The following is a 25,000-nucleotide window of genomic DNA, read 5'->3' as shown; positions in this document are numbered from 1 at the left end:
TAATTCTTTGTTTTATAAGTTAATATAAGTTATAATTATTTGTTTATATATGTAGTTATTGATTAGTGATTAGTTGTTGTTTATCTGTGCTGAACTGTCTTTAATGAATTTAATTCACTTTTAATTCTACACTGTTCAACACTATCTTCAAGGTATGTGAGGAAATTACCGAGTAACACCGCGATACTTCAATATAATATCGCGAGATCATGATCAATACTGCGCTATTATTATTATTATTATTATTATTATTAAGAGATGTCACAATTATAATCTAAACATAACTTATTGTGATTTATGATTTTATACCACAGCAGTGTTGAGTTCTGAATTCTGATTGGTCACACTGTGTGTGTGTGTGTGTGTGTGTGTGTGTGTGTGTGTGTTCAGGTTATAAAGATGGTATTGTCAGGGTTACGGTTGTCACGGCAGCAGTTGAAGCGGTTGGAGGATCACCGGTACAGCAGTGAGGGGAAGTCTGTCCTGGAGTCGCTCATGCAGCCGTTCTGGTGCTGGCTGGTGGAGAAAATTCCCCTTTGGGTCGCCCCCAACCTCATCACCACCATCGGCCTTACCCTCAACGTCACCACCACCCTCATCCTTGCCTACTACTGTCCTACTGCTACTGAGCAGGTACACACACACACACACTGAGAATATTCAGAACAGGAGCTAAGTATTGATGATGAACCTGTTCAGTGTGGAGCAGTGTTATATTTCACTAAGCATATTATTTCACGTCATCACTAAACTGTGTGTGTGTGTGTGTGTGTGTGTGTGTGTGTGTGTGTGTGTGTGTTCAGGCTCCGACATGGGCGTACCTGTCTTGTGCCGTAGGGCTGTTTATGTACCAGTCACTGGATGCCATCGATGGTAAACAGGCGAGACGGACCAATAGCAGCACTCCACTCGGAGAACTGTTCGACCACGGCTGTGACTCTCTCTCCACTGGTGTGTGTTCTACACACTGCTGAACACGCTCTGCACAACACCACACACTGCTGAACACGCTCTGCACAACACCACACACTGCTGAACACGCTCTGCACAACACCACACACTGCTGAACACGCTCTACATGACACCACACGCTGCTGAACATAATCCCTAATACTGTATAACTGATTGTACATGCGTGTGTGTGTGTGTGTGTGTGTGTGTGTGTGCGCGCGCGCAGTGTTTGTGATTCTGGGTACATGTATAGCGGTTCAGATGGGGACGAATCCTGACTGGATGTTCTTCTGCTGTTTTGTGGGCATGTTCATGTTCTACTGTGCTCACTGGCAGACCTACGTCTCAGGAACACTGCGCTTTGGCATGTGAGTCCACCTCCACCATCAACATCACCACCACCATCATCACCATCACCGTCATCTTCACCACCACCATCATCACCATCATCATCACCTCCACCATCACCATCATCAAATTGTATAAAATGTTAATTAATAATTCATTAATTAATCTAAACTGAATGACATGAGCTTGTGTGTGTGTGTGCAGCATCGATGTGACTGAAGTGCAGATCTTCTTTGTAATGGTTTACCTGCTGTCTGCGCTCGGAGGAACTGCTTTTTGGCAATCTACGGTAATTCACTTCTTCACATGGTTAGGGCTTCGTGTTTAATTATTACAGTAAACCCCAAACGCTGCTAACCTGAGCACATCGCTTCATCAACACCGTCACACACCGAGCGCGTCGCTTCATCAACACGTCACACACCGAGCACATCGCTTCATCAACACGTCACACACCGAGCACATCGCTTCATCAACACCGTCACACACCGAGCGCGTCGCTTCATCAACACGTCACACACCGAGCACATCGCTTCATCAACACCGTCACACACCGAGCGCGTCGCTTCATCAACACCGTCACACACCGAGCGCGTCGCTTCATCAACACGTCACACACCGAGCGCGTCGCTTCATCAACACGTCACACACCGAGCGCGTCGCTTCATCAACACGTCACACACCGAGCGTGTCGCTTCATCAACACGTCACACACCGAGCGCGTCGCTTCATCAACACGTCACACACCGAGCACATCGCTTCATCAACACCGTCACACACCGAGCGTGTCGCTTCATCAACACGTCACACACCGAGCACATCGCTTCATCAACACCGTCACACACCGAGCACATCGCTTCATCGACACCGTCACACACCGAGCGCGTCGCTTCATCAACACCGTCACACACCGAGCGCGTCGCTTCATCAACACCGTCACACACCGAGCGCGTCGCTTCATCAACACCGTCACACACCGAGCGCGTCGCTTCATCAACACCGTCACACACCGAGCACATCGCTTCATCGACACCGTCACACACCGAGCGCGTCGCTTCATCAACACCGTCACACACCGAGCGCGTCGCTTCATCAACACCGTCACACACCGAGCGCGTCGCTTCATCGACACCGTCACACACCGAGCGCGTCGCTTCATCGACACCGTCACACACCGAGCGCGTCGCTTCATCGACACCGTCACACACCGAGCGCGTGGCTTCATCGACACCGTCACACACCGAGCGTGTCGCTTCATCAACACGTCACACACCGAGCGCGTCGCTTCATCAACACCGTCACACACCGAGCGCGTCGCTTCATCGACACCGTCACACACCGAGCACATCGCTTCATCAACACCGTCACACACCGGGCGCGTCGCTTCATCGACACCGTCACACACCGAGCGCGTCGCTTCATCGACACCGTCACACACCGAGCACATCGCTTCATCGACACCGTCACACACCGAGCACATCGCTTCATCGACACCGTCACACACCGAGCACATCGCTTCATCGACACCGTCACACACCGAGCACATCGCTTCATCAACACCGTCACACACCGAGCACATCGCTTCATCAACACCGTCACACACCGAGCACATCGCTTCATCAACACCGTCACACACCGAGCACATCGCTTCATCAACACCGTCACACACCGAGCACATCGCTTCATCAACACCGTCACACACCGAGCGCGTCGCTTCATCAACACCGTCACACACCGAGCACATCGCTTCATCAACACCGTCACACACCGGGCGCGTCGCTTCATCGACACCGTCACACACCGAGCGCGTCGCTTCATCAACACCGTCACACACCGGGCGCGTCGCTTCATCAACACCGTCACACACCGAGCGCGTCGCTTCATCAACACCGTCACACACCGGGCGCGTCGCTTCATCGACACCGTCACACACCGAGCGCGTCGCTTCATCGACACCGTCACACACCGAGCGCGTCGCTTCATCGACACCGTCACACACCGAGCACGTGGCTTCATCGACACCGTCACACACCGAGCACGTCGCTTCATCAACACCGTCACACACCGAGCGCGTGGCTTCATCAACACCGTCACACACCGAGCGCGTGGCTTCATCGACACCGTCACACACCGAGCGCGTGGCTTCATCGACACCGTCACACACCGAGCGCGTGGCTTCATCGACACCGTCACACACCGAGCGCGTCGCTTCATCGACACCGTCACACACCGAGCGCGTCGCTTCATCGACACCGTCACACACCGAGCGCGTCGCTTCATCGACACCGTCACACACCGAGCGCGTCGCTTCATCGACACCGTCACACACCGAGCGCGTCGCTTCATCGACACCGTCACACACCGAGCGCGTCGCTTCATCAACACCGTTGTACACCCGAGCCCTGTGGAACTCCACGCTAATGCATCGCTGCTGATATATAAATACTAAATACTGTTAATAACAACAAACACCACCTTTAAACAACACCAAGAGATACAGCAGCTCACTTTCTAGCTGTAAACAGCTTTGTATGTATGTATGTATGTATGTATTTATTTATTTATTTAAAGCACCTTAAACATAGTACACTGCTGGTCAAAAGTTTAGACACACTCCATTCTTTATTTAAATTTTTTCCACATTTTAGAATAATAATAAAGTCATCAAAACTCTGGAATAACGGAACAAATGGAACGATGGAAATTCTAAATTCTACATAAATCTAAACAGTTGAGTATTTTATCATCTTCAGAGTCGACGCCCTTTTCGTCGGGGATTTACAGAAGTGTATTCTTGGCGTTTTCTCACCGGATTTCTTGAGGAATTTCCCTGAGATGATTTTTAAACAGTATTAAAGTTTCCCACCTACACTGGACTCTTTATCTCCTGCTTTTCAGAATATTTCTCTCAGAGTCGTCCGTTTTAAATAAAGATTTTTATAAATAAAACGTTAGATTTCTAATGAAGGAAGAGAACACGTCAGCATGAAGATATTTTTGTCTAAGACACCGATTTCACACGTTTAATCTCACACCTTCAGATCAAGAGCCTTTTAATATCATGAGAAACGGTTCAGTCGAGCGTCCACAAACTTTTGAGCCGTAGTGTATACAGTATATTTATTTTAGATTTAAATCCATTAAAAACATGTTTGTGAGAATCGTTAAAATTGTCATGTTCTGTATTTTATCTTTTTTAAAATATGCCATTTCTTTTTTTTATTATTCTTTGTCATATCTATTATATTCTGATATTCTATTTCTATGTATTTCTATATTTTCGTTCTATCTTTACATTATATTTTATAGTTTTGTTTTTTTATTTTTTTATTCATTATTAGTTAGTTATTATAATTTTTTGTAAGTTTATTGAATATTATGATATATATTGTGTATTGTTGGAATGTAGGTAAATATGGTGATGTGATCTGTGTCGTCTCACTCAGCTCTGCTATTAATATTAATCACTGAGAGGTTCGTAGCACCAGCGTCACGGTGTAATCAGATCACGGCAGTTATTAAGAGTTATAATAACATCAGTGTCGGATTAGTACATTCAATCAATTACACAGAATAAAGCAAAATATTAAAACGTTAGAGACAAACTCTGCACATCATTCAGAGGGAAATGTGCTTAAACCAGACCTGTGTGTGTGTGTGTGTGTGTGTGTGTGTGTGTGTGTGTGTGTGTGTGTGATTAAACCAGATCCTGGGGCTGAATATCCAGATGAAAATGATTCCCGCTTTCCTGACCTTCCTGGGAGCAATATTTTCCTGCACAAACTACTTCCGGGTCATCTTCACAGGCGGGATGGGCAAAAACGGCTCCACCATCGCGGTACGTCTGAACTCAACACACGTAACTGATCCCACCGTCCTGCAATCAGGATTTATTTACATCACAGTCATTCAGATAAATGAGGAACAATACGTCTTAAATCAGAATAAAATGAACCTAAACTGAACTAAATACTGAATATAAACACAGTGACACAGTTCAAATAAAACTGAATTGTACAGAATGTTTCTGCACATTTCCCTCTGCGTGTTGTTCAGTGTGAGATTAGTGTTTGTGTAGAACCGAACCGGAGACAATAAATAAACACTAGAACATTATATTAGTGAATTAGAATGGACGTAATCCATTATTAATGTAAAGGACATATCAGTTAGCACATTTTATTCGTTTAACTGCTGAAGTTTGTAGAAGTTGTTGCATAAAACTGAAGTACTTTTTTAATCTGATATGTTTTCTATTCAGCTCATTAGCATGACCAGTAGGGGGCGCAGCATCATCATCTTGACCTGTGCATTTAAAAGCAAAAATTTTAACATTGAAATCAAATAAATACACACTTGAATAAACACAGCATTATTTACAGACATTCATTTTTTATATATTATAGTGGTGTTCAGTGAGATACAGATGCTACATGTTTTTCTTCTTGTGTTTATAAAAGGAATGTACAGTGAGGGGAAAAAAGTATTTGATCCCCTGCCGATTTTGTACGGTCATTAACACACACAACAATATAATCGTGTGAAATGTGTTTTCAATAAAAACCTCGAGCTTTACAGACACGGATCAGTAATCTACATACAGCTGGGATTTTACTTAAACATTACTGATCAATATCTTTATCATCTTCATGATCACAGTTTCCCAGTAACCTGTAAGAGCCTGACAGGAAGTGACCTAATAATGCAGTTTGATTTGTGATATAAATGTTATAAACATTATAAATGATAACACTGTTAGAGTGAACTTTTCTTCCTGCTCTTGGGCTTTCTCTGTGTCTCTCTCTCTGTCTGTCTGTCTCTTTCTCTGTCTCTCTCTCTCTCTCTCTGTCTGTCTCTCTCTCTCTGTAGGGGACGAGTGTGCTCTCTCCAGCATTCCATATCACAGTGATGTTGCTTTTGGCTGTGTTGGTGTATAAGATGTCATCGGAGCAGCTTTTTGAGAAAAACCCCTGTCTCTTCGTTTTAGCATTCGGCTTCGGCTCAGCTAAAATCACCAACCACCTGGTGGTAAAGACGCTCCACATAATATAAATATAATATATATATAATACAGCTATACTGTGATGGAATATAATATAATTATTATTGCAGTGATATTTTTTGTCTATCAGGTCAAATCTAGTTGCAGTAAATTGATAAATCTGTTGCAAAGCACCATTTATTTACAAAAGAATAATTTATATATTTTTTATAGTAAATAAATCCTTTTATTTGTTAATCATTAAGGTTTTTATCTATAACACTTGACATTATTATTATTTACTGCCTGCTTTATTTACTTTTCATTCTTTTTTCGTTATTTAAGGTTTTATATTTGTATAGTTTTTGGGGTGTGTGTGTGTGTGTGTGTGTGTGTGTGTGTGTATCAGGTATCCCACATGACGAAGAGTGAGATGCAGCGCAGTGATTCTGCATTCGTTGCGCCGCTGCTGCTCTTTATCAATCAGTACTTTAACAGTTTCTTCAGTGAACACTTCCTCCTCTGGGGGGCGCTGGTGAGTTCCCTCACAGCAGAATCACTGTACCGCTGTTAAAAAGGCAAAGGCTTACACGCCATCGCAGAATTATAACACTATTATAATAGAAATATTCATTTTATTTAAGCTAACTGTAATAATAATAATAATAATAATAATAATAATAATAATGAGACACTTTATACCATGGTCTGTCCAAATACTGGATTCTGATTGGCTGTAAGGTTAAAACCGTTACGTTAAAACCGTGTATATATCACAAGTAGTCCCAGTCAGTTTAATCACCACTCTAAATGAAAGCGCTGCCTAAAAACACCTGTAATCATAGTAACATACAGTTACACACAGCTTTATTATTAGTAGAGATGCTGTAATTCACACACACACACACTCTCTCTGTCTCTCTCTCTCTGTCTCTTGCTCATGCTCTGTCTCTCTCTCTCTGTCTCTCTCTCTGTCTCTCCCTCTCTCTCTCTTGCTCACTCTGTCTCTCTCTCTCTGTCTCTCTTTCTGTCTCTTGCTCACTCTCTGTCTCTCCCTCTCTGTCTCTTGCTCGTGCTCTGTCTCTCTCTCTCTGTCTCTCTCTGTGTCTCTCCCTCTCTGTCTCTTGCTCGTGCTCTGTCTCTCTCTCTCTGTCTCTCTCTGTGTCTCTCACTCTCTGTCTCTCTCTCTTTCAATCTCTCTAATAACGATTTATTAAAATTCATTCAAAAGAATGTAACCTTATTTCACTCCTTTATCTCTATGTATGATTTAGAGTGGGTGGCGTTCTAGCTGTAACGACCCGGATATAAAATAACTAACGAAAATTAACTGTTATTTTAATTTTTTCTGTCAAATTCTGCGCTGCAATAATCAGTGTCGGATTGAACTCGTCAATACTGGCGAGTGACCATCGTATAATCTTGATAATCCACTGCTAGGTGTGTGTTACACCATGTTAATGCACCCTGCGTCACCCCGGCGGTTCTTTACCTCCACATCGTCACTAACCTCACCCTGGATTATCCCTTACTCAAAGAATCACTAAAGCTTATAATAATACACCACATTCGGAAAGGGGGTGCAAACTATTGCACTTTTAAACTGATTTTAAACCTATACATAATTCAGGAAGTTTTTTTCATTGTGATTTTGAAAGAATATTTGAATAAAACGTTAAATGTGTTTTTATATTATATATTCTGTTAACTCTGTAAATTCTAAGTGTTCTCTGTGTGTGTGTGTGTGTGTGTGTGTGTGTGTGTGTATACAGGTGCTCTCTGCGTGTGATCTACTGTGTTACTGTACGAGTGTGTGTAAGCAGATCGCCTCTCACCTCAACATCAGTGTGTTCAGCCTTCAGAAACCCAAAACCTGCCACAACAGCCACCACTAACACACACACACACACACACACACAAAAACTCCTCCGTCCTCCTGTTACACTCCTTCAGTCAGTCCAGTGAACTAATGAAAAACAACACACACACACTCTGAATAATGACTTCTCCAGAACAGAGAACGTTACATAGATTTGGGAATTAATTATAGAATTATTTTTGTATTTCCGTTAAATATTAACATTTATTATTTTTCTTGTGTAAGTTAACGTTTGTTACTGAAGCTAAATATTTCTGTTGTTTGTTTTTAATAATAATTATAAACAGGAAGTTGATTCTCAGCTAATCACACTCACATTCAATAGGGCGTGTCAGGGGCGTGTCAGGGGCGTGTCAGAGGTGGGTCGGGGCCATAATGTAGATTTCCTCCACACACCTGCCTCTGATGCTAATATAAGATGCTAATAAAAAGGCTTTTGATTAGCATGAACACACACATGTGAAGGGTGTGTTAGGTTTGATCAGGTGTGTTAGAGCAGAAGTGCGAGAGCCGAAGAACTGCAGGAGACTTGTCTAGATCTCATTAGAGGATCCGTTTAATGCTCACTGCTTCCTGCTTTATGTTTCGGGGCATTTGGGGTGTGGCCTCAGTCCAGCCAAGGTGTGGTCAGTGTTGTGTTTTATATAATGTCTGTGTATTTTTTTTTATTATTATTATTTGTCAGTTACGTTGCAGTCGTACACCGGGACACAAGTCTTCCACAAATGTTTAAAGAAGAAACTTTTTGTGATTTAAAAAAATAAATGAGCTGCTGGAGGAGCTGTGGAAACGTTGCCCTGTGCTCCAGTACTGTTCTCATGCCCTTGTTGACTTCCCCAAAGTGTTTAAAGCGTAATCTAGCTAACACACTAGCATGCTAACTAGCTATCATGAAAACACAAAACAGCTTCATGCACTAAAACCATGCAGTGCATTCTGGGTAATTTCTGCTTATGGAATGAACTTCCTCCAAGCTGGTGATGTAATGTACCGTCCCTTAACATGGCCACCGAGGGGAAGTGGACGAGGGAGAAACCGTATTGGAGCCCTTTAGCGGATGGTGATGAGTTAAACTCCACCTCTGAACACTGTGTGTGAGAGTGCGGACTCGTTTAATCAGTGTTTACACTCCTGAGTTAATGTGACGACCTGAAGATCTCGTGCCTTTCTCCTTTATTTCTCGCTCGGTTAAACTAAACTCTATGCACACGCCATGTTTTAAACGCCAACCGTTTCACGTTTTTCCTCCTTCGTTTAGACACGAGTTTCTCACGTGTGAAGTTTAAAGGTGCAGTAAGAGTTTTTCTAAATAAGAGTGATAATGTACAGAAAGTTACAGCGAGTTTAAAAAGGGCCAGTTTTATTCTCATAAATTGTCGGGTATTTTTATTATTTTGCTTTGAACTGCTGCACGGATCACGTCTCTGATTTTATTAAAAACTGTGTTCTGTATTCGCATGCTGACTTCCTGCTTCTTCATTTTAACACCTCGACTGTGTGCTTCATAATATTTACAGTAACCCCTAACATGTCGTCTAGGCTGTGTGGGCAGAGCTAGAAGCAGTGCTGGTCACTGATTGGTCGAGCACAATGGTGACTGTCAGAAACATTCTAGTGGTGGTGATGATGATGATTAATAATAGCAATAATAATAATTGATAGCACTGTATATAACTGACAGGACTATAACATTCTTATTAACTTTATGCTCACTACATGGGGTGTAGCGGTTCTGTGTTCTCTACACAGTGTACTCCATGCCCAATAAAACACAATTCAGCCACAGAAAATGTGCGGACCATTGTTGTTGTTTCACACCTTAAGCTTGTTTAAAGATCATCTGCTCTCGCTACACCTTCCCTTTTGGAACACATTAAAGTGGCTGAAACCATGGGGTTAAGCTCCATTTCCTCATTTCTAAATAAATGACTGTGTTAAAATGCAGTGGGACAACATCTTAAATGTACCTTTAAACTTTGGAAGGCGTGGCTTAAGAGGCGTGTCCTGATGGGGCATGGCCCAAGGGAGCCTGTGCTTTGTAGACATTTTCAATATTTTCTTTCTAAAGTGTTGGTAATGTTAAAAAGAATAAAATGATGCACGCTTAGAATGCTTATTGCACCTTTAAGGTCCACCTTGTGCATATGCAAATTAGGTGGGAGGAGTCTGCAGTGTCTACACAGTGTTTTCTTTAACTCTCTACCTCATTAACACTCCACTCGATGTGTGTGCTGATTCATTTCCTCTCACAGTCCTTAAATAAATATCTTGCACTGTGTAGTGAGCAGGATGCGATCTCTCTCTTCTCAAACACACCCATTTTATCCTCAATACAGGTGCGGTACTGAGTGAATCCAAAGCAGGTGTGTTAGAGAAGTGTGTGTCCAAAACGTCGCGCTCGCTACACAATGTACTGTTAACCTTATGAAGTGTTTTATGATTTTGTGTTAATGAGCAATCGCACAATGTATTGTAATAGATTAGGTGTTAAGATAGCGATATGGAGTAGGGTTAAAACTGGGGGTTAAGGGGTAGAAATTAGGGGTGGGGTTAATGATCAGTGTCCAGATGTGGCCGTTAAAGACAGGTTCTTTGCTAATTAGGGTGCGTTGGGGTTTTGGACACGTCCACAGTGGGTGAGACCATAGTGTTGGTTCTGTTCCCTTCATTCAACAAGGTTCTTCAAGGGTTCATTGGATAATGAAGGATTCTTAGCTTCTTCAAACAGGTTCTACTTGGAACTCTTTCTGAACGTGAAACACTGCACATAGAACCTTTAAGGGTTCCTCAAAGGGACAACTGAAGAGTGTTTATTCTCCAGTGTAGGGTGTGATATAAACACAGTGGGGATTTTAAAGGTCAGGAAACGCTGATCTCAAGGACCAGGAAATGGAGAATAGAGCACCTTCTTTGCTTTTTTTATTTTTTCTTCTTACTAACGAGAGTTTAAAAGTTCTCCATTCATAAATTAAGATCAGACAGGGTAAACACCTGCTTGTTTTTTTAACATCTGATCACCAAGTGTTCTGTATTTTAATTTTACACTTGACTGTAATAAAGTTCATTTGTAATGTCTCCGGTGTAAAAATAAAGACTGTTATATTAACATCAACACAAATGTGGCGTCTCAGTCGTTCTTTCTGTCTCTCTGTCGTACAAACGGAGTGTGAGCAGAAAAATAATTTTAAAAGAATTATACATTTCATCACGCGTGCAGTTCTCGTGTGAAAGTCTGCAGGGAAAAGAACTTGTGAGTTTATATAGCGGTGAGTGAACTGAGGACATTTCACGTCCAGAAAAAAGGAGAGCTTCTTGTAAGGGGATGCAAACTTTTTCACTCACCTGAAAAACACAGTTAATGCTGTGAATGGCTAACCCTAACCCTATTATTATTATTATTATTATTATTATTATTATTAATACAAAATATACTGTTTATTTAATCTGCTGTAAATATAGTTATTCAGTTATACTAATTATTAATGATTTCAGCTTCAATATTTTTAATAAACAGATTGAAACACTTTATTAACCAATTATTTTTTATTGTTTATTAAATGGAAATCTGTCGTGATTAACGAATGAAACTGAATCTAAAGTGAAAAGTTTGCTGATTTGGTCACATTAAAAAACCCAAAGTGTTCATCCTCATATTTAATATACAAATATATTTTTCAAAATAGTACAGTATAATAGTTAAAATATTGACAGACAGAGTCATGTTTCCCCAGAGTAATGTAGTGTTGTGTGTAAAAAACAAAAAACAAAAACATTTTAAATCCAAATTTCAGTAACATATTTACAACATGCAAAAACAATAACCTGCAGTTTAATCAGTATATTACTGTTTTTATGTAACCGAGACTCAAGCTGTTTGTAATATGATGAAAATGGACAGTAAAAATATAATAATAAACATGCAAACAGTAAAATGAAATAAAGTTAAAATAATACAGATTTTGATACTTTGGTAAAGACATTTTTCAAGAGAAGATCCTGATGCAGCTCATAAATGACACTTTTCATTCAACACCACCAGCAGTTATTGTTGGAAAACTATATTTTTAGTTGTAAAAGAAAAATAAGAATAAAAATGAACAAGTTCATGATGGGATTCTACGATTTCAATGCGCTAGCTGCAGCTAACAGGCTAACTAGCTGCAGTTTGGCAGAATTTACATCAGAATTATGAGAATAAAAAGAGATCTATTATGGAATCATGTCACTGAAGGTATATTAAGAACGTTTTTTTTTAAATTATAATTGAATGAGAAATAAATAAATGGAGATGTGTAATGACTAATAAATTGGCTAGCAAGCTAAGGTTAACTAGCTAGAGCTTCTCGGTTAGCTGTTAGCATAAGTAAATTAATTTAAAATTGTAGCTGTCGAATAATTTTACTATTATTTCAGCATAATAACTTTACTGACTGGTTTATAAAAAAAAATATGATTTTAAAAGTGCTTTATGTTAGGTATATGTGGAATAGTGGCCTAGTTGAATCCCCCCCCGCCTGAAAATAGTCACGTGATGAAATTATGGTCTCTGATTGGCCGTACAGTGAAAGGCCTAGCAGATGGCGGTGCTAATCTACTTTTTTTTTAACTCCAAACTTTTACTGGAGCGTTAACTTAATACGTATAATTCATAATTCATCATGTTCATCAATATAACGTAAAAAAAGTAGATAATAAACAGACAAACAACAAACAAACCCTAAAATAATTCAAATATCTAAAGGCAGATATGTGAGATGGATGTATACGTGTGTACACTAAAGCACAGAACATTCGGTTTACATTCAATACATGTTTTGCAGTGTAAAGTGAATTATTATTATTATTATTATTATTATTATTATTATTATTATTGTAAAATGCTCAGACCATATCACTGTATTTTAAAGCCAACTGTTTCAGGAACATTCCCACACTGGAGACTTTACTGACTACAGAAGCAAAAAAACATATTAAAGCTGAAGTACTACGTCTTTATTTTGACTTCGTTACGTACTAACTTGTTATTTCAAGATATTATTTCAGCTTAATAACGTATTTTGACTTAATGTTTAACACCGTATGTTGTTTATGTCAGAATAAGGACATTGCACTTCAGCATGGTTTTCCAGTTCAGGGCTTCTGTAAAATTTCAATACTGAAGCTAAATATCGCCGTGTACGTGTGCAGTTTCTGTATTTCACACACACATGGTTCTGGTGTGAATGTGTTTCAGTCATTCTCACTGTTATACTCGTGTTCATACCAGTACACAGATGATGTTCAGGTGTGTATGTGTGTGTGTGTGTGTGTGTGTGTGTGTGTGTGTGTGTGTGTGTGTGTGTGTTACTGAACACACCAGGTTAGCGTGTTATCCGTGTTCAGGCTTCATAATATTGTTTCTTGGTGACGGTGGACGTCACTCCTCTCTGCACCATCTCCACCTGCCGCGTGATGCTACCACTCATCTCCGTGTGCTGTGTGACCTGTCTGCTCGACATCATCATACCTTCTGAGAGGACACACACACACACACACACACACACACACACACACGTTAGCAACGATTAAAATATAAAATTATTAGCCCTTGTTTAAGGTGTTTGGGTGCCGAGTCTCAGAGTAAACCTGTGTTATAATGATAAAGACGCTTCTCCACTCACAGATAAAGATATTAATAATAATTAACTGTAAGGGGAATTTTGGGGAATTTGCCTGATAGATTAATAGAGACAGACAGATAGACAGACAGACAGACAGGTCACCTGGTGTGATAAAGGGTTCGGTGAACATGGTGTGTGTTGTCTGTGACGAGTTCTGTGATGGCAAATTAAACATTTCTCTCTTCATCACAGACTGACTGCTGTACTGACCCATAGAACCTATAGACACATAGTGAGAGAGAGAGAGAGAGAGAGAGAGAGAGAGAGAGAGAGAGAGAGAGAGAACAAGGCAGAATGAAAGAGACAGAAAGAAAGGTATATTACATTATATATTGTATAATATCTATGTTAAATAATACCAAGTTGTTATATCAGACTGCATACTATGTTTGGGTGCTACTTGTATTTATGTTGTGTATTTAGGTGTTGAAATGAGATATGTATAAAAGTTTGTGTGAGTGTGTGTGTAAGTGTGCGTGTGTGTGCGCGTGTGTGCGTGTGTGCGCGCATGTGTGTGTGCGCGTGTGTGTGTAAGTGTGCGTGTGCGTGCGTGCGTTTGTGTGTGTGTGTGTCATACCATCCTGAGACTCGATAGTGATGATCCCCTCTCTCTCCGGCCCGAAGCCCTGCGTGGTCTGAGCCTGTACTTTAAATTTATACGGCACATTTTCACTCAGATCAGAAACGGTCAGAGACGTGGCCGAGTTCCCGCTGAGCTGGAAGGAGCGCTGATCTCCTGCACAAATAATACAATTCTGTCAAATATCCATCGGGGCACGGGGGGGGGGGGCCACAATCACACACACTCACATTCACACACTACGGACCATCTGGACATGCTAATCAGCCTACAACGCATGTCTTTGGACTGGGGGAGGAAACCAGAGTACTCTGAGGAAACACCCAAAGCACAGTGAGAACACGCAAGCTCTATACACACAGGATTCAAACCCCAACCCCAGAGGTGCGAGGGAAATGTGTTAACCACTAAGGCACTGTGCCCCTCTGTCAAATATCATCTTAGCACCATTGATTATAAATAAAAATTCTGATAACTGAAACTATTGGCTACAACAACCATTAACTTATTAAACTATAAACTATAAACAGCAGAAATGATAACATGCAAAACAGGCCACTAATAAATATATGAACTAATAAAATAGCTTTAAACAGAATTTAATGCACACTGGGGATTGTAACTGAAGCAAATGTCTGTACTTATCCCAAAATCATGTTCCAAGATCAATCTGGCTTAAATTTCAACACAAATGACAGATTATTGCTAAAACTACTGAAGTACAATTATTATAGTTTTTAAAAGATGAAAGGATGAAGTGACCTGGAACCTAACGCCAATGTCAAATGATTTGGAATAGGAATATTGAATACAGGGAATGTTTAGTTACTGTTGGACCCTGACCTCCACCGTGCAGCTGTTCACAGGTGACCACGTAGCCCAAGATCTCGCCGTTGGGTTTTCGTGGTTTATCCCAGCTGAGCTGGAGAGTCTCTGGACTTAATGCGGTGAACACCAGCGGACCTGGAGCACTGGGTGTGCTCAGAGTGAATGAAGACCCTGAAAACACACCACCATGTCGGGTCAGAAATTCTGCGATATGGATGTATTTGTAGTTGATAAACCAACAACACCATCAAGCCTTCTTACCTGGCACAGGGCTGAGGGGGCTCTTGGGGTCGACAGCAGACTCAATGGTGATGACTCCTTCTCTCTCTGGACCCCAACCCTCCTGACTCTCAGCTTTTACCTTGAACAGGTACGACTGGTTGGGCATTAAGTCCTGAACCACCACAGAGTTCTGCGCAGGGTTAGTGATGTCCAAGCGCTTCATTTCACCTACAAAGAACGTTATGTACAAAATTACACATCTAGCATTACGTAGAAATTTCTGTCAAGGATCACAATTTGACTATTGATAGATAGGAGCCACTTAGCATTGTTACTGACCTCCACTGAGAAGCTGGTAGAGGACAGAGTATTTTAATATTGGCTTTTCACAGTGGGGCTCCTGCCAGCTGACCTTCAGTGCCGTGGGACCCAGAGCTGAAAACACCAGCCTGCTTGGGGTTTCAGGGACTCCACGTTGCAGCCGAGTATCTAGATAACATACAACCCTTCATAAACATTTAATTTCTGGGCTGATTGTAACAACAGCATGATAGAAGCTCGAAATGACTCTGCAAGGCAAGCCTGCTTAACTAATCGCATACCAGTTAGAACATTAACATTCTCGATGTTACCTTAACATGTGGTTTACTTCATGAAAGTTTTGTTAATTAACCACTACACAGAATTATGAATAAGAAAAAAAATATTAAAACAAGAACTTCAGGGCTAATCCAGCTATTCCAGGTTTGGAAATTGCAAACATTATAAACCACTGGGTTCTTACGGCTCCTGGAACTGCATTTATCAACCAATCCAAAGAGGAGTTTCTGTTACTAGATTTGAACTCCACGGTTTAGATTTGGTTGCTTCCATATCCACTCACCCTGGAGAACCCTGTCCAGGTTCTGCAGAGCTTCGTTGATGTCGTCTGAGTGATTGTGAACGCGGGAGTTCAGGCTGTAGCTGGTTGTAGTCTGGCTGAAGCTAGAACCGCCTGAAAGTGCGCCACCACAGGCCATGGCAGGGAAGTGCACGGCAGGATGGGGTAGGATAGTGACAGACAGGCATGGCAATGCATGGAGGAGAGACATGGCAGAGCAGAGCGAATGTTAAAGGAGGAGTCAGTGAGAGTTTGAGCGATAGGCAACCACAGGTTCCTGCCAAAAGCTGTAATTCTTGCCATCCATTACTTTAAACATGGAACAATGCCTTTGAGCTGAAGCATGGATACGCAAACACATACACACCTGTAGACAATCTACTTACTTAGAATGTCAGAGAATCCTCCAGTCAAGTCGCTCATCACAATGGAGTCTCTTACACCATCATTATCATAATAAGTCCTGTTTTCGGATCGTTTTCTCATGATCACGTCGTCTGTGTGGATGTCATGCTTGCGAGGCACAGATCCTCCTGGAAGGAAATTGTAATTTCAAGCAATTATTGGCAGTTGAGTTAATTTTGCGATGGCTAAAAACTCTATAATCCATCTTGTGGAATTCAACCCCCCAGTAACTTTAATTTCCCATCCTAATCTAATAAACTTTGGATATTTAAAAGTCAGACTAGCTAAGCTATGCAGAAAGATTGCTTTCAATGTACAGCTTTATAATCAACAATAAAAATTCTGGCCATGTGCAAACCTTTGTTGGTTATGTAAGTCATATTGGTCTCCACTGACTGGTTGGCACCACCAGGGCGGGGTGAGACACTGTAGCTAGTTGAAGAAGTGCTGATGTTGCGTGACAGGGAACCACTTCCTCCTGGGAACAGGAACCCTTGATCCCACTTTCCATTTATGTTCTGGTCTGTTGATACAAAGAAGGGAACAAACTAGCATTAGCACCAAGAAAGTAGTATGAATGTCCAGCTATCAGAGGGTAGGGGTCAGACTTCAAAACAGTTGCCCAGAAATGTCTGACTGTTCTCTCGGTCATGTGGAATAGACAGTTTCCATATTGCTGTAGACTAGAAGAACCTTCTTTCTCCAATGTCAGATGTAGCAGCAGCAGGGTTTGTATGACTAGTGACAGTATTAGCAGATTCCCTCGGGTGTAAGCCGTTACATTCATCATCTGTGTTCTCATTTGCTCACCAGAAGGTAGTTCGACCTACAGATTTCCGCTTGACACCAACCAAAAGCACAGCAGCAGCATTTTGAGACAAGCTAGCAATCCAGAACAGGTTTCACATAGATTGTACAGCATGGCAGCAGAGTGGTGGCAAGGGTAGGGGTATGCTGGCATGCGGTCTAACAGGGGACATGTTGAGATCTTCACCTTGTGGAAGGTTCTGGAAATGGCCACCTTGCACAGAGTTCTCAAAACAGCCACCATGTAGAGGGTACTGGAAAGAGCCACTTGGATGAGGGATCTGGGAATGAGCAGGGACCAGCATATCATCACTTTCCAAAGTGCTCGTGCTTGTGCTTCGGGTGGAGATGACATCAGCAGGCAGTTTCCAGGACACCGTACGGAGATCCAGGTCTGATCCCACTAGTTTAACGTGCTTCCACCGCTTGCCTTCAGTGTTCATGTGGGGGGAAGCAAGCAGAGCATGGAGGACAGGTAGGTAGGCAAGCTATGGTTAGTGACTACATTCAAGCAAAGCAATAAAGAGAAGGAGATTCCCATGTTAAGATCTTGATGCCAAAGGTTTTAGCCGGAGATCCCAAATGCACATGGATTAAAATCGACCCAGATACCCGTGCAATCGAATGTAAACAGATAATAAGATAAAACTTCAGACATTTCCAAGACATTTATGTTGTATAAAATTATATCAGGCAATTTCTGAATCCTAGGTCGTTCAAGTCATGATGATGCTAGCACATCATCTTACCACAGAAGGTTCAATAGAGCATCCAAATGGTGATGGCGAAGGCGATCCAAAGGTAAAGAGAGCATTTAAAATGATTCAGAGGTGCAGTATGAAAGCAGTGTTCCCCCTGTAAAAACTTCAAAATCCAACATATAATATATATGTATACTTTGGACAATAACCAAAGTTTGTGCCAGCTAAAAGGATGCTAGCAGTGAATGAAAACCAGCAAGGGCATGAAAGCATGCAACCAGCAGGGGATTTGCTCACCTTCGGAGAACTCTGACACGCTGGGTCTGGTGCTGGAGGTGGGTGAACGAAGAACTTCATTACTGTACATGAGAAAACTGTCATAATCATCCCCCGCCTCTGCATCCACAATAGGAATATCAGGAATAATGGGAACTGTTGGAGAAAAAATGTAGACACAAGGGCAATCAGAATCTTAGCCAGAATAGCTACTGTGTCCAAACCCCAGGAAAAGTAATAATGTCCAGATTATACCTGTGTATTTATGGCAAACATGCAAATCACAAATTTCTCCTAACAGACTTACTGGACATGGGTCTGTGAGGTTGGGTTGCCAGATTGATGGTGGCATCTCTGTATGGCCCCCATCCCACCTTGTTGCTAGCACGCACTTTGTAGCGGTATGTCTGGGACTGCTGCAGGTTCTCAATAAGCAACATGCGCTTCTTGGGGTTGTCAATCTTCACCTTCTTATCAGGTCCAATGGGTTCTAAATTAAATAAAGTCAGAATCTGATACACAGGGGTATCCAGGGGAAGACAAATGTCCAAATGGTTGACTGTTTTTAGTTTTTCACATGAATGCTACACAAATCTTGCCACTTACTGCTGTCCTCATTGATGGGTGTGTAGACGACCTCATAATCTGTGATCACACCATTGGGCTCTGCTGGTTCTGCCCAGCTCAGTTGCGTGACAGTTGGGCCAATGACATTGAAGGCCAGGCGGCCTGGTTCACTTGGGACTGCACAGAAAGGACACCAAATGGGAATGGACATTTAGAACAAAGATTTCAGAACAGTTCCATAAAACCTTCACCTTTAAATTCTATATTTCACTTCCAAACACACCTGAACCAAGGAGTGTATGAATAAAAGCTAACAATGACAAGTTAGCATGATCCCAGTTACCACATGCTAACCAGTGAAAACTGAGCTCCTATTATCATCAGATTATTTGACTGAGTAACGCACCATCTTCAAGAGTCTGACACGGCACGATGTCACTGTAGTCCCCGTCTCCCTGAGCATTATATGAACACACACGCATCTCGTAATCGCAGTACGGGTAGAGATTCGTCAATTCAGCATGAGGGCTTTTAACGTCCACCACCTGGGCTTCAGCTTCGGGGTCTCCGTAGATCCAATACTTAACCTGGAAGTGAACAGAATCATGAACGCACAGGTGGAGGTCATCTACATATCGCAATAGAGTTAACACTATTACAAAACACTATTACTGAGTGCAAATCTATCTATCTATCTATCTATCTGTCTGTCTGTCTGTCTGTCTGTCTAGTCAAATGTGTGTGTTACCTTATATCCTTTGGCTCCAGACTGAGGGTTCCAGTTAAGGAGGATCTTTTTAGGGCCTGTAGCTGTAGCATTGATGTTAGTCGGAGCAAAGATCCGTCCAGTGGGAGACGGGGCTTTAAATGAAAGAGATCCTGTCTTGGTCAAGACATCTGTTACAGGAAACAAAAAAACAACAACAACAGAAAAAAGGATAGATTACTAACAATGGGCGCAGTCAAGTTGGATTAGCATGTGTGGTGGAGCTCAGGAATCAACGAAGTCATGAAGTCAGAAGATTCAGACTTTTTCCAGACAGAATGCCTCACCTTTGGAATCAGTGATGTTGACCAGCGTGGTCTTCCTGTCTCGGACGAGGCTATTAGGGCTCGGGTCATACAGCTCGAGCTGGAAGGTTTCTGGTTTGGAGGGAATCTGCTGCATACGAGGGTCGATCACGATGTTCTTCTCCATATCTCCTGGGGCGAACTTGACTGGGCCGGACAGGTTGAAGCGGGAGGAGATTGTGCGCCAGTTAACGGTGGAGGGGTTTTCCAGACCCTGAGTGCGGATCACAGGGATGTTGTAGAGCGCGTCGGATATGCTGAAGTTCTGCGTGGTGTTCTTGAACATGATCACGCTCGGATCTAACACACAGAGAGAGGAAATAATATTCACTTTGATATTAACATTATTGGTTACTGGGCTGGACGAACTGCCTGGAGAACCATGGACATCCAGATCATGTTTCTGGTCTTTGTTTGATAAATGAATCTTTCATTTATGGATTTTTTTAAACAAATAAATGTGCTACAATTAGTTTCATGTACGGAACTTGATGTTGTGACACACATCTGGAATGTTTGTACCTGCACCTCTGTACCATAGTTCACTACTAGTTCCTGAATCTCACCATATTTCTACCGTAACTGTTTTATTACTCAGCTAAGTAAGGAATAAAACAGGACGTGCTGTGGGGTGGTGTGATGAAGCGGAGTTACTGTTACCGCCCTATAGTTCATTATTCTCCAATAACAGCATGTTTTATTCCTCTTATATCACAGCTATTTACTAACAATTAAAAAAATGATTAACTACAAAACAACACATACTTTTATATTCTTTTATAGTTACATATAATGTTGTGGAATGTTTGTGAAGCAAGTTAGTTCTTGTTGTCACTTATGTTACAGCAGCTATAAACACTCGTAAACTCACCATCCCTCTCTCTATTCCCTCTCTTTATTCTCTCTCTCTATTCCCTCTCTTTATTCTCTCTCTTCAAGTTAATAAGACAAAGAAACGAAACAAAGCTTATCATGTTACCTCTGACTTTTAAAAAGCGCTGAAACTGGAGACTCCTTCCATAAATGTTAAGTAAATGGTTCCTTACTTCAGGAAAACTTCAACGTATCAGATGGTTTAATCCCCAGTAGCTAATTAGTTCATCAAACATTTTGGGTTCAGCTACGACTTTCGCTAGCTAAGATTAACCTAATTTCCTCGCTAGCTTGGCAGATTAAAATGTCGCTCTTCATATTCATTTCTGACTTTAATATTCAGTGTTTATTTATGTTGATTACACTAAATTCATGATCACGTCTTCTGAATTTACTTTATTTTAACTGATTATATTGGTGTGTTGACCTGCGGTGACCCCTCCCCCTCCTGCGTCGTGTGTCTGAGCTTCACCTGGTTTGTCGGCGATGTTGATGGTGGTTCGCGGGTATTTGCCGAGTTTAGCGCCCTGACGTGGGTTGCTCAGATCCATCACAAACTGTTTGGACTGTTTATCCAACAGGGCGTCTCCTTCCCCGAGCTCCAGCAGTTTCACAGGAACCATCTTCTGAGTTTCTCCAGGCTGGTACATCAGATCTCCGTCTACTGAGATGTAGTCCTGAGGGGTTCAAACAGAACAACGTTCTTGGTTTACACAACAATCACAGTACACGTCAAGTTTATGTACATTAATCCAAACCTTGACCTATGACCTTACCTTCTTGTCCTTGGCGGTGAGGTCTCTGGTGCAGTAGGTGACCTGAGTGCGACCGTCCTCAATGATGTCACGGCTAATCGGGATGTTAGCTACGCCATCTTGCCGAGCAAAAGTGTACGAGGGCTGAAGGAAGGTCAGAACGCTCTTAGCTGCATACACACACACACACACACACACACACAGACACACACAATTAACAGTTGTAGATGTCTAATCAATGCACAAAACATATTTACTATTATTAAGATCTAACAGATAAACAGTTTTCTCAAAACCAAATTAACACAAAGCGTTACAGAAATACAAAATCCATGTTCTGCATGTAGTAGAAACAATAATTAATACATTTACTTTTAAATAATTATAAATAAATTATACTTTTACAAATATTCGCATATAATTACATCTAATTAATGCTGGCTCGCTAACTAAACTACAACTATCTAATTTATACACAATTAAATCCTATATTTTTGAAATAAGAAGTATTTAGTTTAAGGTTGTTCTTATTTACACTTGTTTACACTACACACATGCCATCTTGTGTTATAACCGTAGTTTATGTAAAAGCGTAAGGGTGTGTCTTTTCTTGTTCCTGCCTTCATCTTCTGATTGGCTGATTTTTGACACACTTTGTTCAGTTCGTTTTGATGATCTTTATATATTGTTTATTTAAAGCTTATTGTTAGAAACTGGATAAATCATGAAGTCGGTAGAGATGCTGAATGATTTCCTGTAAAATCGAACAAATCTGGAAAAACCCTGAGGCGTGTTCGAGGGGAAGTGGACGAGGGAGGCGGAGTCTCACCGTGTTCTTTAATCACTGTGATGTTGACGTAGCGTTTTCCGATGCCTGCGATTCCCACCGGAACGTCGATGGCCTCCACCAGCAGCTGTTTCTTATCATCATCCTCATCTTTGATGAAGAGCGGAACCCGAACATCCACAGACTCCACGCCCTCCTGCAGCTCCACCGCCCCCGTCGCCTCTGAGACATGAACGTAGAACAAATCCAGATTTTTAAGCAGAATTTTTTATTTCACACATTCGCAAACTGTTCCCTCTTTAACCTCTCACCTCTGTCCGTGGCCACTGTGTAGTAACCCGGCACTACTTTCATATCGCTGAAATTCCCAGCCTGCACCTGTTTATCCGTCAGGTTAACGATGTCGCGGTAGCTGGAACGAGGAGCCGAGAGAACCGTGTCCACGATTGTGTTGTTCTGCCTGATGAAGGGGAAACAGGGAGGCGTGTAAGTCATAATATTTCGAATAAATCTAATAAATAAAACTATTTGCTACCTCATATAAGACTCTATATTTATTAGATATGTATTTATTATAATGTTACCTCTTTCCTGCATTTCTCTGTGTCCTGTGAAAACGAATTTTACAACATTTGTCACTAAAAGCAATAAATATATAGAGCAGGAAAAAATAAACACAAATAAATCTCAGTATATATATAAAAAAAAATCAGAAAAATCCGCAGAAGCACAAAAGCAGAACTTTTTTCCCACCATGTCAAATCCAGATAAAAAATTTTTTTTTAATTATGCAATGGGCATCATTTGCATACCGGAACCTGATTGGCTCTGGTATTCTATGATGCAGTAACACTAACCACGCTTAAATTGCTTAAATTATTCATCTTTTCTGTAGTTTAGGACGAGTTTAAGACACTCTGCTTCCTGACCTCACCTGAATCTGGTTTTCTGCACGCGGTGAACACCGGGAATTTGTCTGAATGCGTTATTCAGCTGAAAAAAACATTAAACTCATTAAAACATTTCTAATTATCATTAATTAAAAATCATATTTCTAGTACACAGATGATGATGTTTTGAGGTTCCACTGAGATATTACTGATATTACTGAGAGATGCTGTATAATGCAGTGAGGATCGTAAAATAAATAACAACATTAATGTGCTGGTGAGCAGGTGACTCACATTTTCCTCCACTTCCTGTTTGAGGATTTCAGTGTTGCGACCTTCTGGACGTGAAAGTTCGTCAGAAAACGGTCTGTGGAGCCGCAGTGAGAGCGGGAAGTCGACTAAAGAGAAGGAAAATCAACAAAAAATAAACATTTACAGACAAAACTGTGTTATTTTCTTCATTTTAGCTTCAAACTGAAAGAACTTATATTCGAATAAATTTCAAATGCATTAAATCATATATGCCCCAAATAATCTTCTAATTAACACCCCAATATGGATTTTAATAAAATACCCAAAATGTCTCTTTATCCTAAATGTCGTAACACTGTCGGCTAACAGCAAATGTCTAAAAAAACAAAACAAAAAAAGTGTAACTAGCTGAAAATAAACACACACTGAAATCTTTATAAACTCAATTCAAACAATTTTAAACTCTATAATCAGTTTTTTTTTTTTTAAACAAACAACTGGCTAAAACATCAGCAGTCCTGCTGCAAATCCACTTTATAAGTCTGGGAGGCGGGGCTTATGCAGTGAGGTTTAGCTGAAGATTATAGGTGACAGGAAGTCCCGCTGTGTCACTAAATCTCGCCAATAAGCATTCTGGGTGAAACACACTTCCGGTACTTATTAGCTAGATTAGCATTAGCCTTGTAGCGCCAATACAAAACTAAAGAAACTTCACACAGAAGAGACGTCTCAGCTGATCGACTTTATCTGGTCTAAAGGAGAATTCATAAACTCTATGAACACCGATGTCAGTGTGAGAATCTCACTGATTTCTTTGGGGTTGGGTTGGATCTGGTTCTGAGGGTGGTTCGGTCCACGGTGGATGTTGTCTTTCACTTTCCAGCGCACCACGTCTGTGCTCTTAGGCGGCCCGGTCCGAACCAGCGGCGTGTCCAAGTGATCCGAGCTCAGTAAAGACTGACGCAGCATGTAGTGATCTTCTTTAAATCCCACCATACGACCTGCACACAGAACCAGAACCAGAACCATGAGTGACTGACATAAAGAAGAACTCCCAACATCACATCACACCGTGATCCGTAATGTCCATAACATCCAGATTGTGTAGGATAAAAGTTCAATTCAATTCAATTTTATTTGTAATATACATAAGTATATCAATCCAGAACATACAGTTAAAATTGATCAATTTATAGAGATAAAAAATAATAAATTACCCATCGCACAGCACGGACAGCAGGCAAACAGCCGAGCCAAACATGCCTGAGACACACATACATACATACA

The 25,000-nt window shown here is 41.4% G+C and overlaps 2 protein-coding genes across 8 annotated transcripts in view; one reads left to right on the top strand and one right to left on the bottom strand.

Annotated features, from left to right (window-relative positions):
- Window positions 1-11,277, top strand: part of cept1a (choline/ethanolamine phosphotransferase 1a) — an 11,717-nt gene extending 440 nt beyond the window's left edge. Inside the window, exons 2-9 of one of the 2 annotated variants that reach the window (XR_008396497.1) lie at window positions 391-633; window positions 804-951; window positions 1,178-1,319; window positions 1,504-1,588; window positions 5,006-5,137; window positions 6,169-6,327; window positions 6,643-6,815; window positions 8,053-11,277. Coding sequence is in view for 1 of the 2 variants with exons in the window: in XM_017467507.3 (XP_017322996.1) it covers window positions 391-633; window positions 804-951; window positions 1,178-1,319; window positions 1,504-1,588; window positions 5,006-5,137; window positions 6,169-6,327; window positions 6,690-6,815; window positions 8,053-8,175 (1,158 nt within the window). In the remaining variant the exon portion in view is untranslated. The remainder of the gene's footprint in view (window positions 1-390; window positions 634-803; window positions 952-1,177; window positions 1,320-1,503; window positions 1,589-5,005; window positions 5,138-6,168; window positions 6,328-6,642; window positions 6,816-8,052) is intronic. The other variant, XM_017467507.3, reaches the window with a different exon arrangement.
- A 406-nt stretch (window positions 11,278-11,683) lies between these two features.
- The window catches only part of itgb4 (integrin, beta 4), a 30,557-nt gene continuing 17,240 nt past the window's right edge, over window positions 11,684-25,000 (bottom strand). For 2 of the 6 annotated variants that reach the window (XM_053680530.1, XM_053680529.1), the window contains 24 exons: window positions 24,931-24,976; window positions 24,520-24,714; window positions 23,756-23,859; window positions 23,506-23,564; window positions 23,156-23,179; window positions 22,883-23,031; window positions 22,614-22,793; window positions 21,806-21,954; window positions 21,502-21,706; window positions 20,139-20,456; window positions 19,834-19,982; window positions 19,492-19,672; window positions 19,125-19,262; window positions 18,826-19,008; window positions 18,540-18,674; window positions 17,093-17,257; window positions 16,716-16,862; window positions 16,333-16,443; window positions 15,789-15,938; window positions 15,489-15,677; window positions 15,243-15,398; window positions 14,397-14,555; window positions 13,922-14,038; window positions 11,684-13,668 (listed from right to left, as the gene is read on the bottom strand). In XM_053680530.1, coding sequence (XP_053536505.1) covers window positions 13,538-13,668; window positions 13,922-14,038; window positions 14,397-14,555; window positions 15,243-15,398; window positions 15,489-15,677; window positions 15,789-15,938; window positions 16,333-16,443; window positions 16,716-16,862; window positions 17,093-17,257; window positions 18,540-18,674; window positions 18,826-19,008; window positions 19,125-19,262; window positions 19,492-19,672; window positions 19,834-19,982; window positions 20,139-20,456; window positions 21,502-21,706; window positions 21,806-21,954; window positions 22,614-22,793; window positions 22,883-23,031; window positions 23,156-23,179; window positions 23,506-23,564; window positions 23,756-23,859; window positions 24,520-24,714; window positions 24,931-24,976 — 3,540 coding nt within the window. In that variant the 3' untranslated portion in view covers window positions 11,684-13,537. Of the gene's footprint in view, window positions 13,669-13,921; window positions 14,039-14,396; window positions 14,556-15,242; window positions 15,399-15,488; window positions 15,678-15,788; window positions 15,939-16,332; window positions 16,444-16,715; window positions 16,863-17,092; window positions 17,258-17,621; window positions 17,972-18,539; window positions 18,675-18,825; window positions 19,009-19,124; window positions 19,263-19,491; window positions 19,673-19,833; window positions 19,983-20,138; window positions 20,457-21,501; window positions 21,707-21,805; window positions 21,955-22,613; window positions 22,794-22,882; window positions 23,032-23,155; window positions 23,180-23,505; window positions 23,565-23,755; window positions 23,860-24,519; window positions 24,715-24,930; window positions 24,977-25,000 lie in introns of those variants that run through there. The other 4 variants (XM_053680531.1, XM_053680533.1, XM_053680532.1 and 1 more) reach the window with 4 other exon arrangements.

Source organism: Ictalurus punctatus, chromosome 5 (assembly GCF_001660625.3).
Source record: "Ictalurus punctatus breed USDA103 chromosome 5, Coco_2.0, whole genome shotgun sequence".
NCBI lineage: Eukaryota > Metazoa > Chordata > Actinopteri > Siluriformes > Ictaluridae > Ictalurus > Ictalurus punctatus.
The sequence above is the reverse complement of the archived record's forward strand: the minus strand, read 5'-3'. Positions and strand labels throughout refer to the sequence as shown.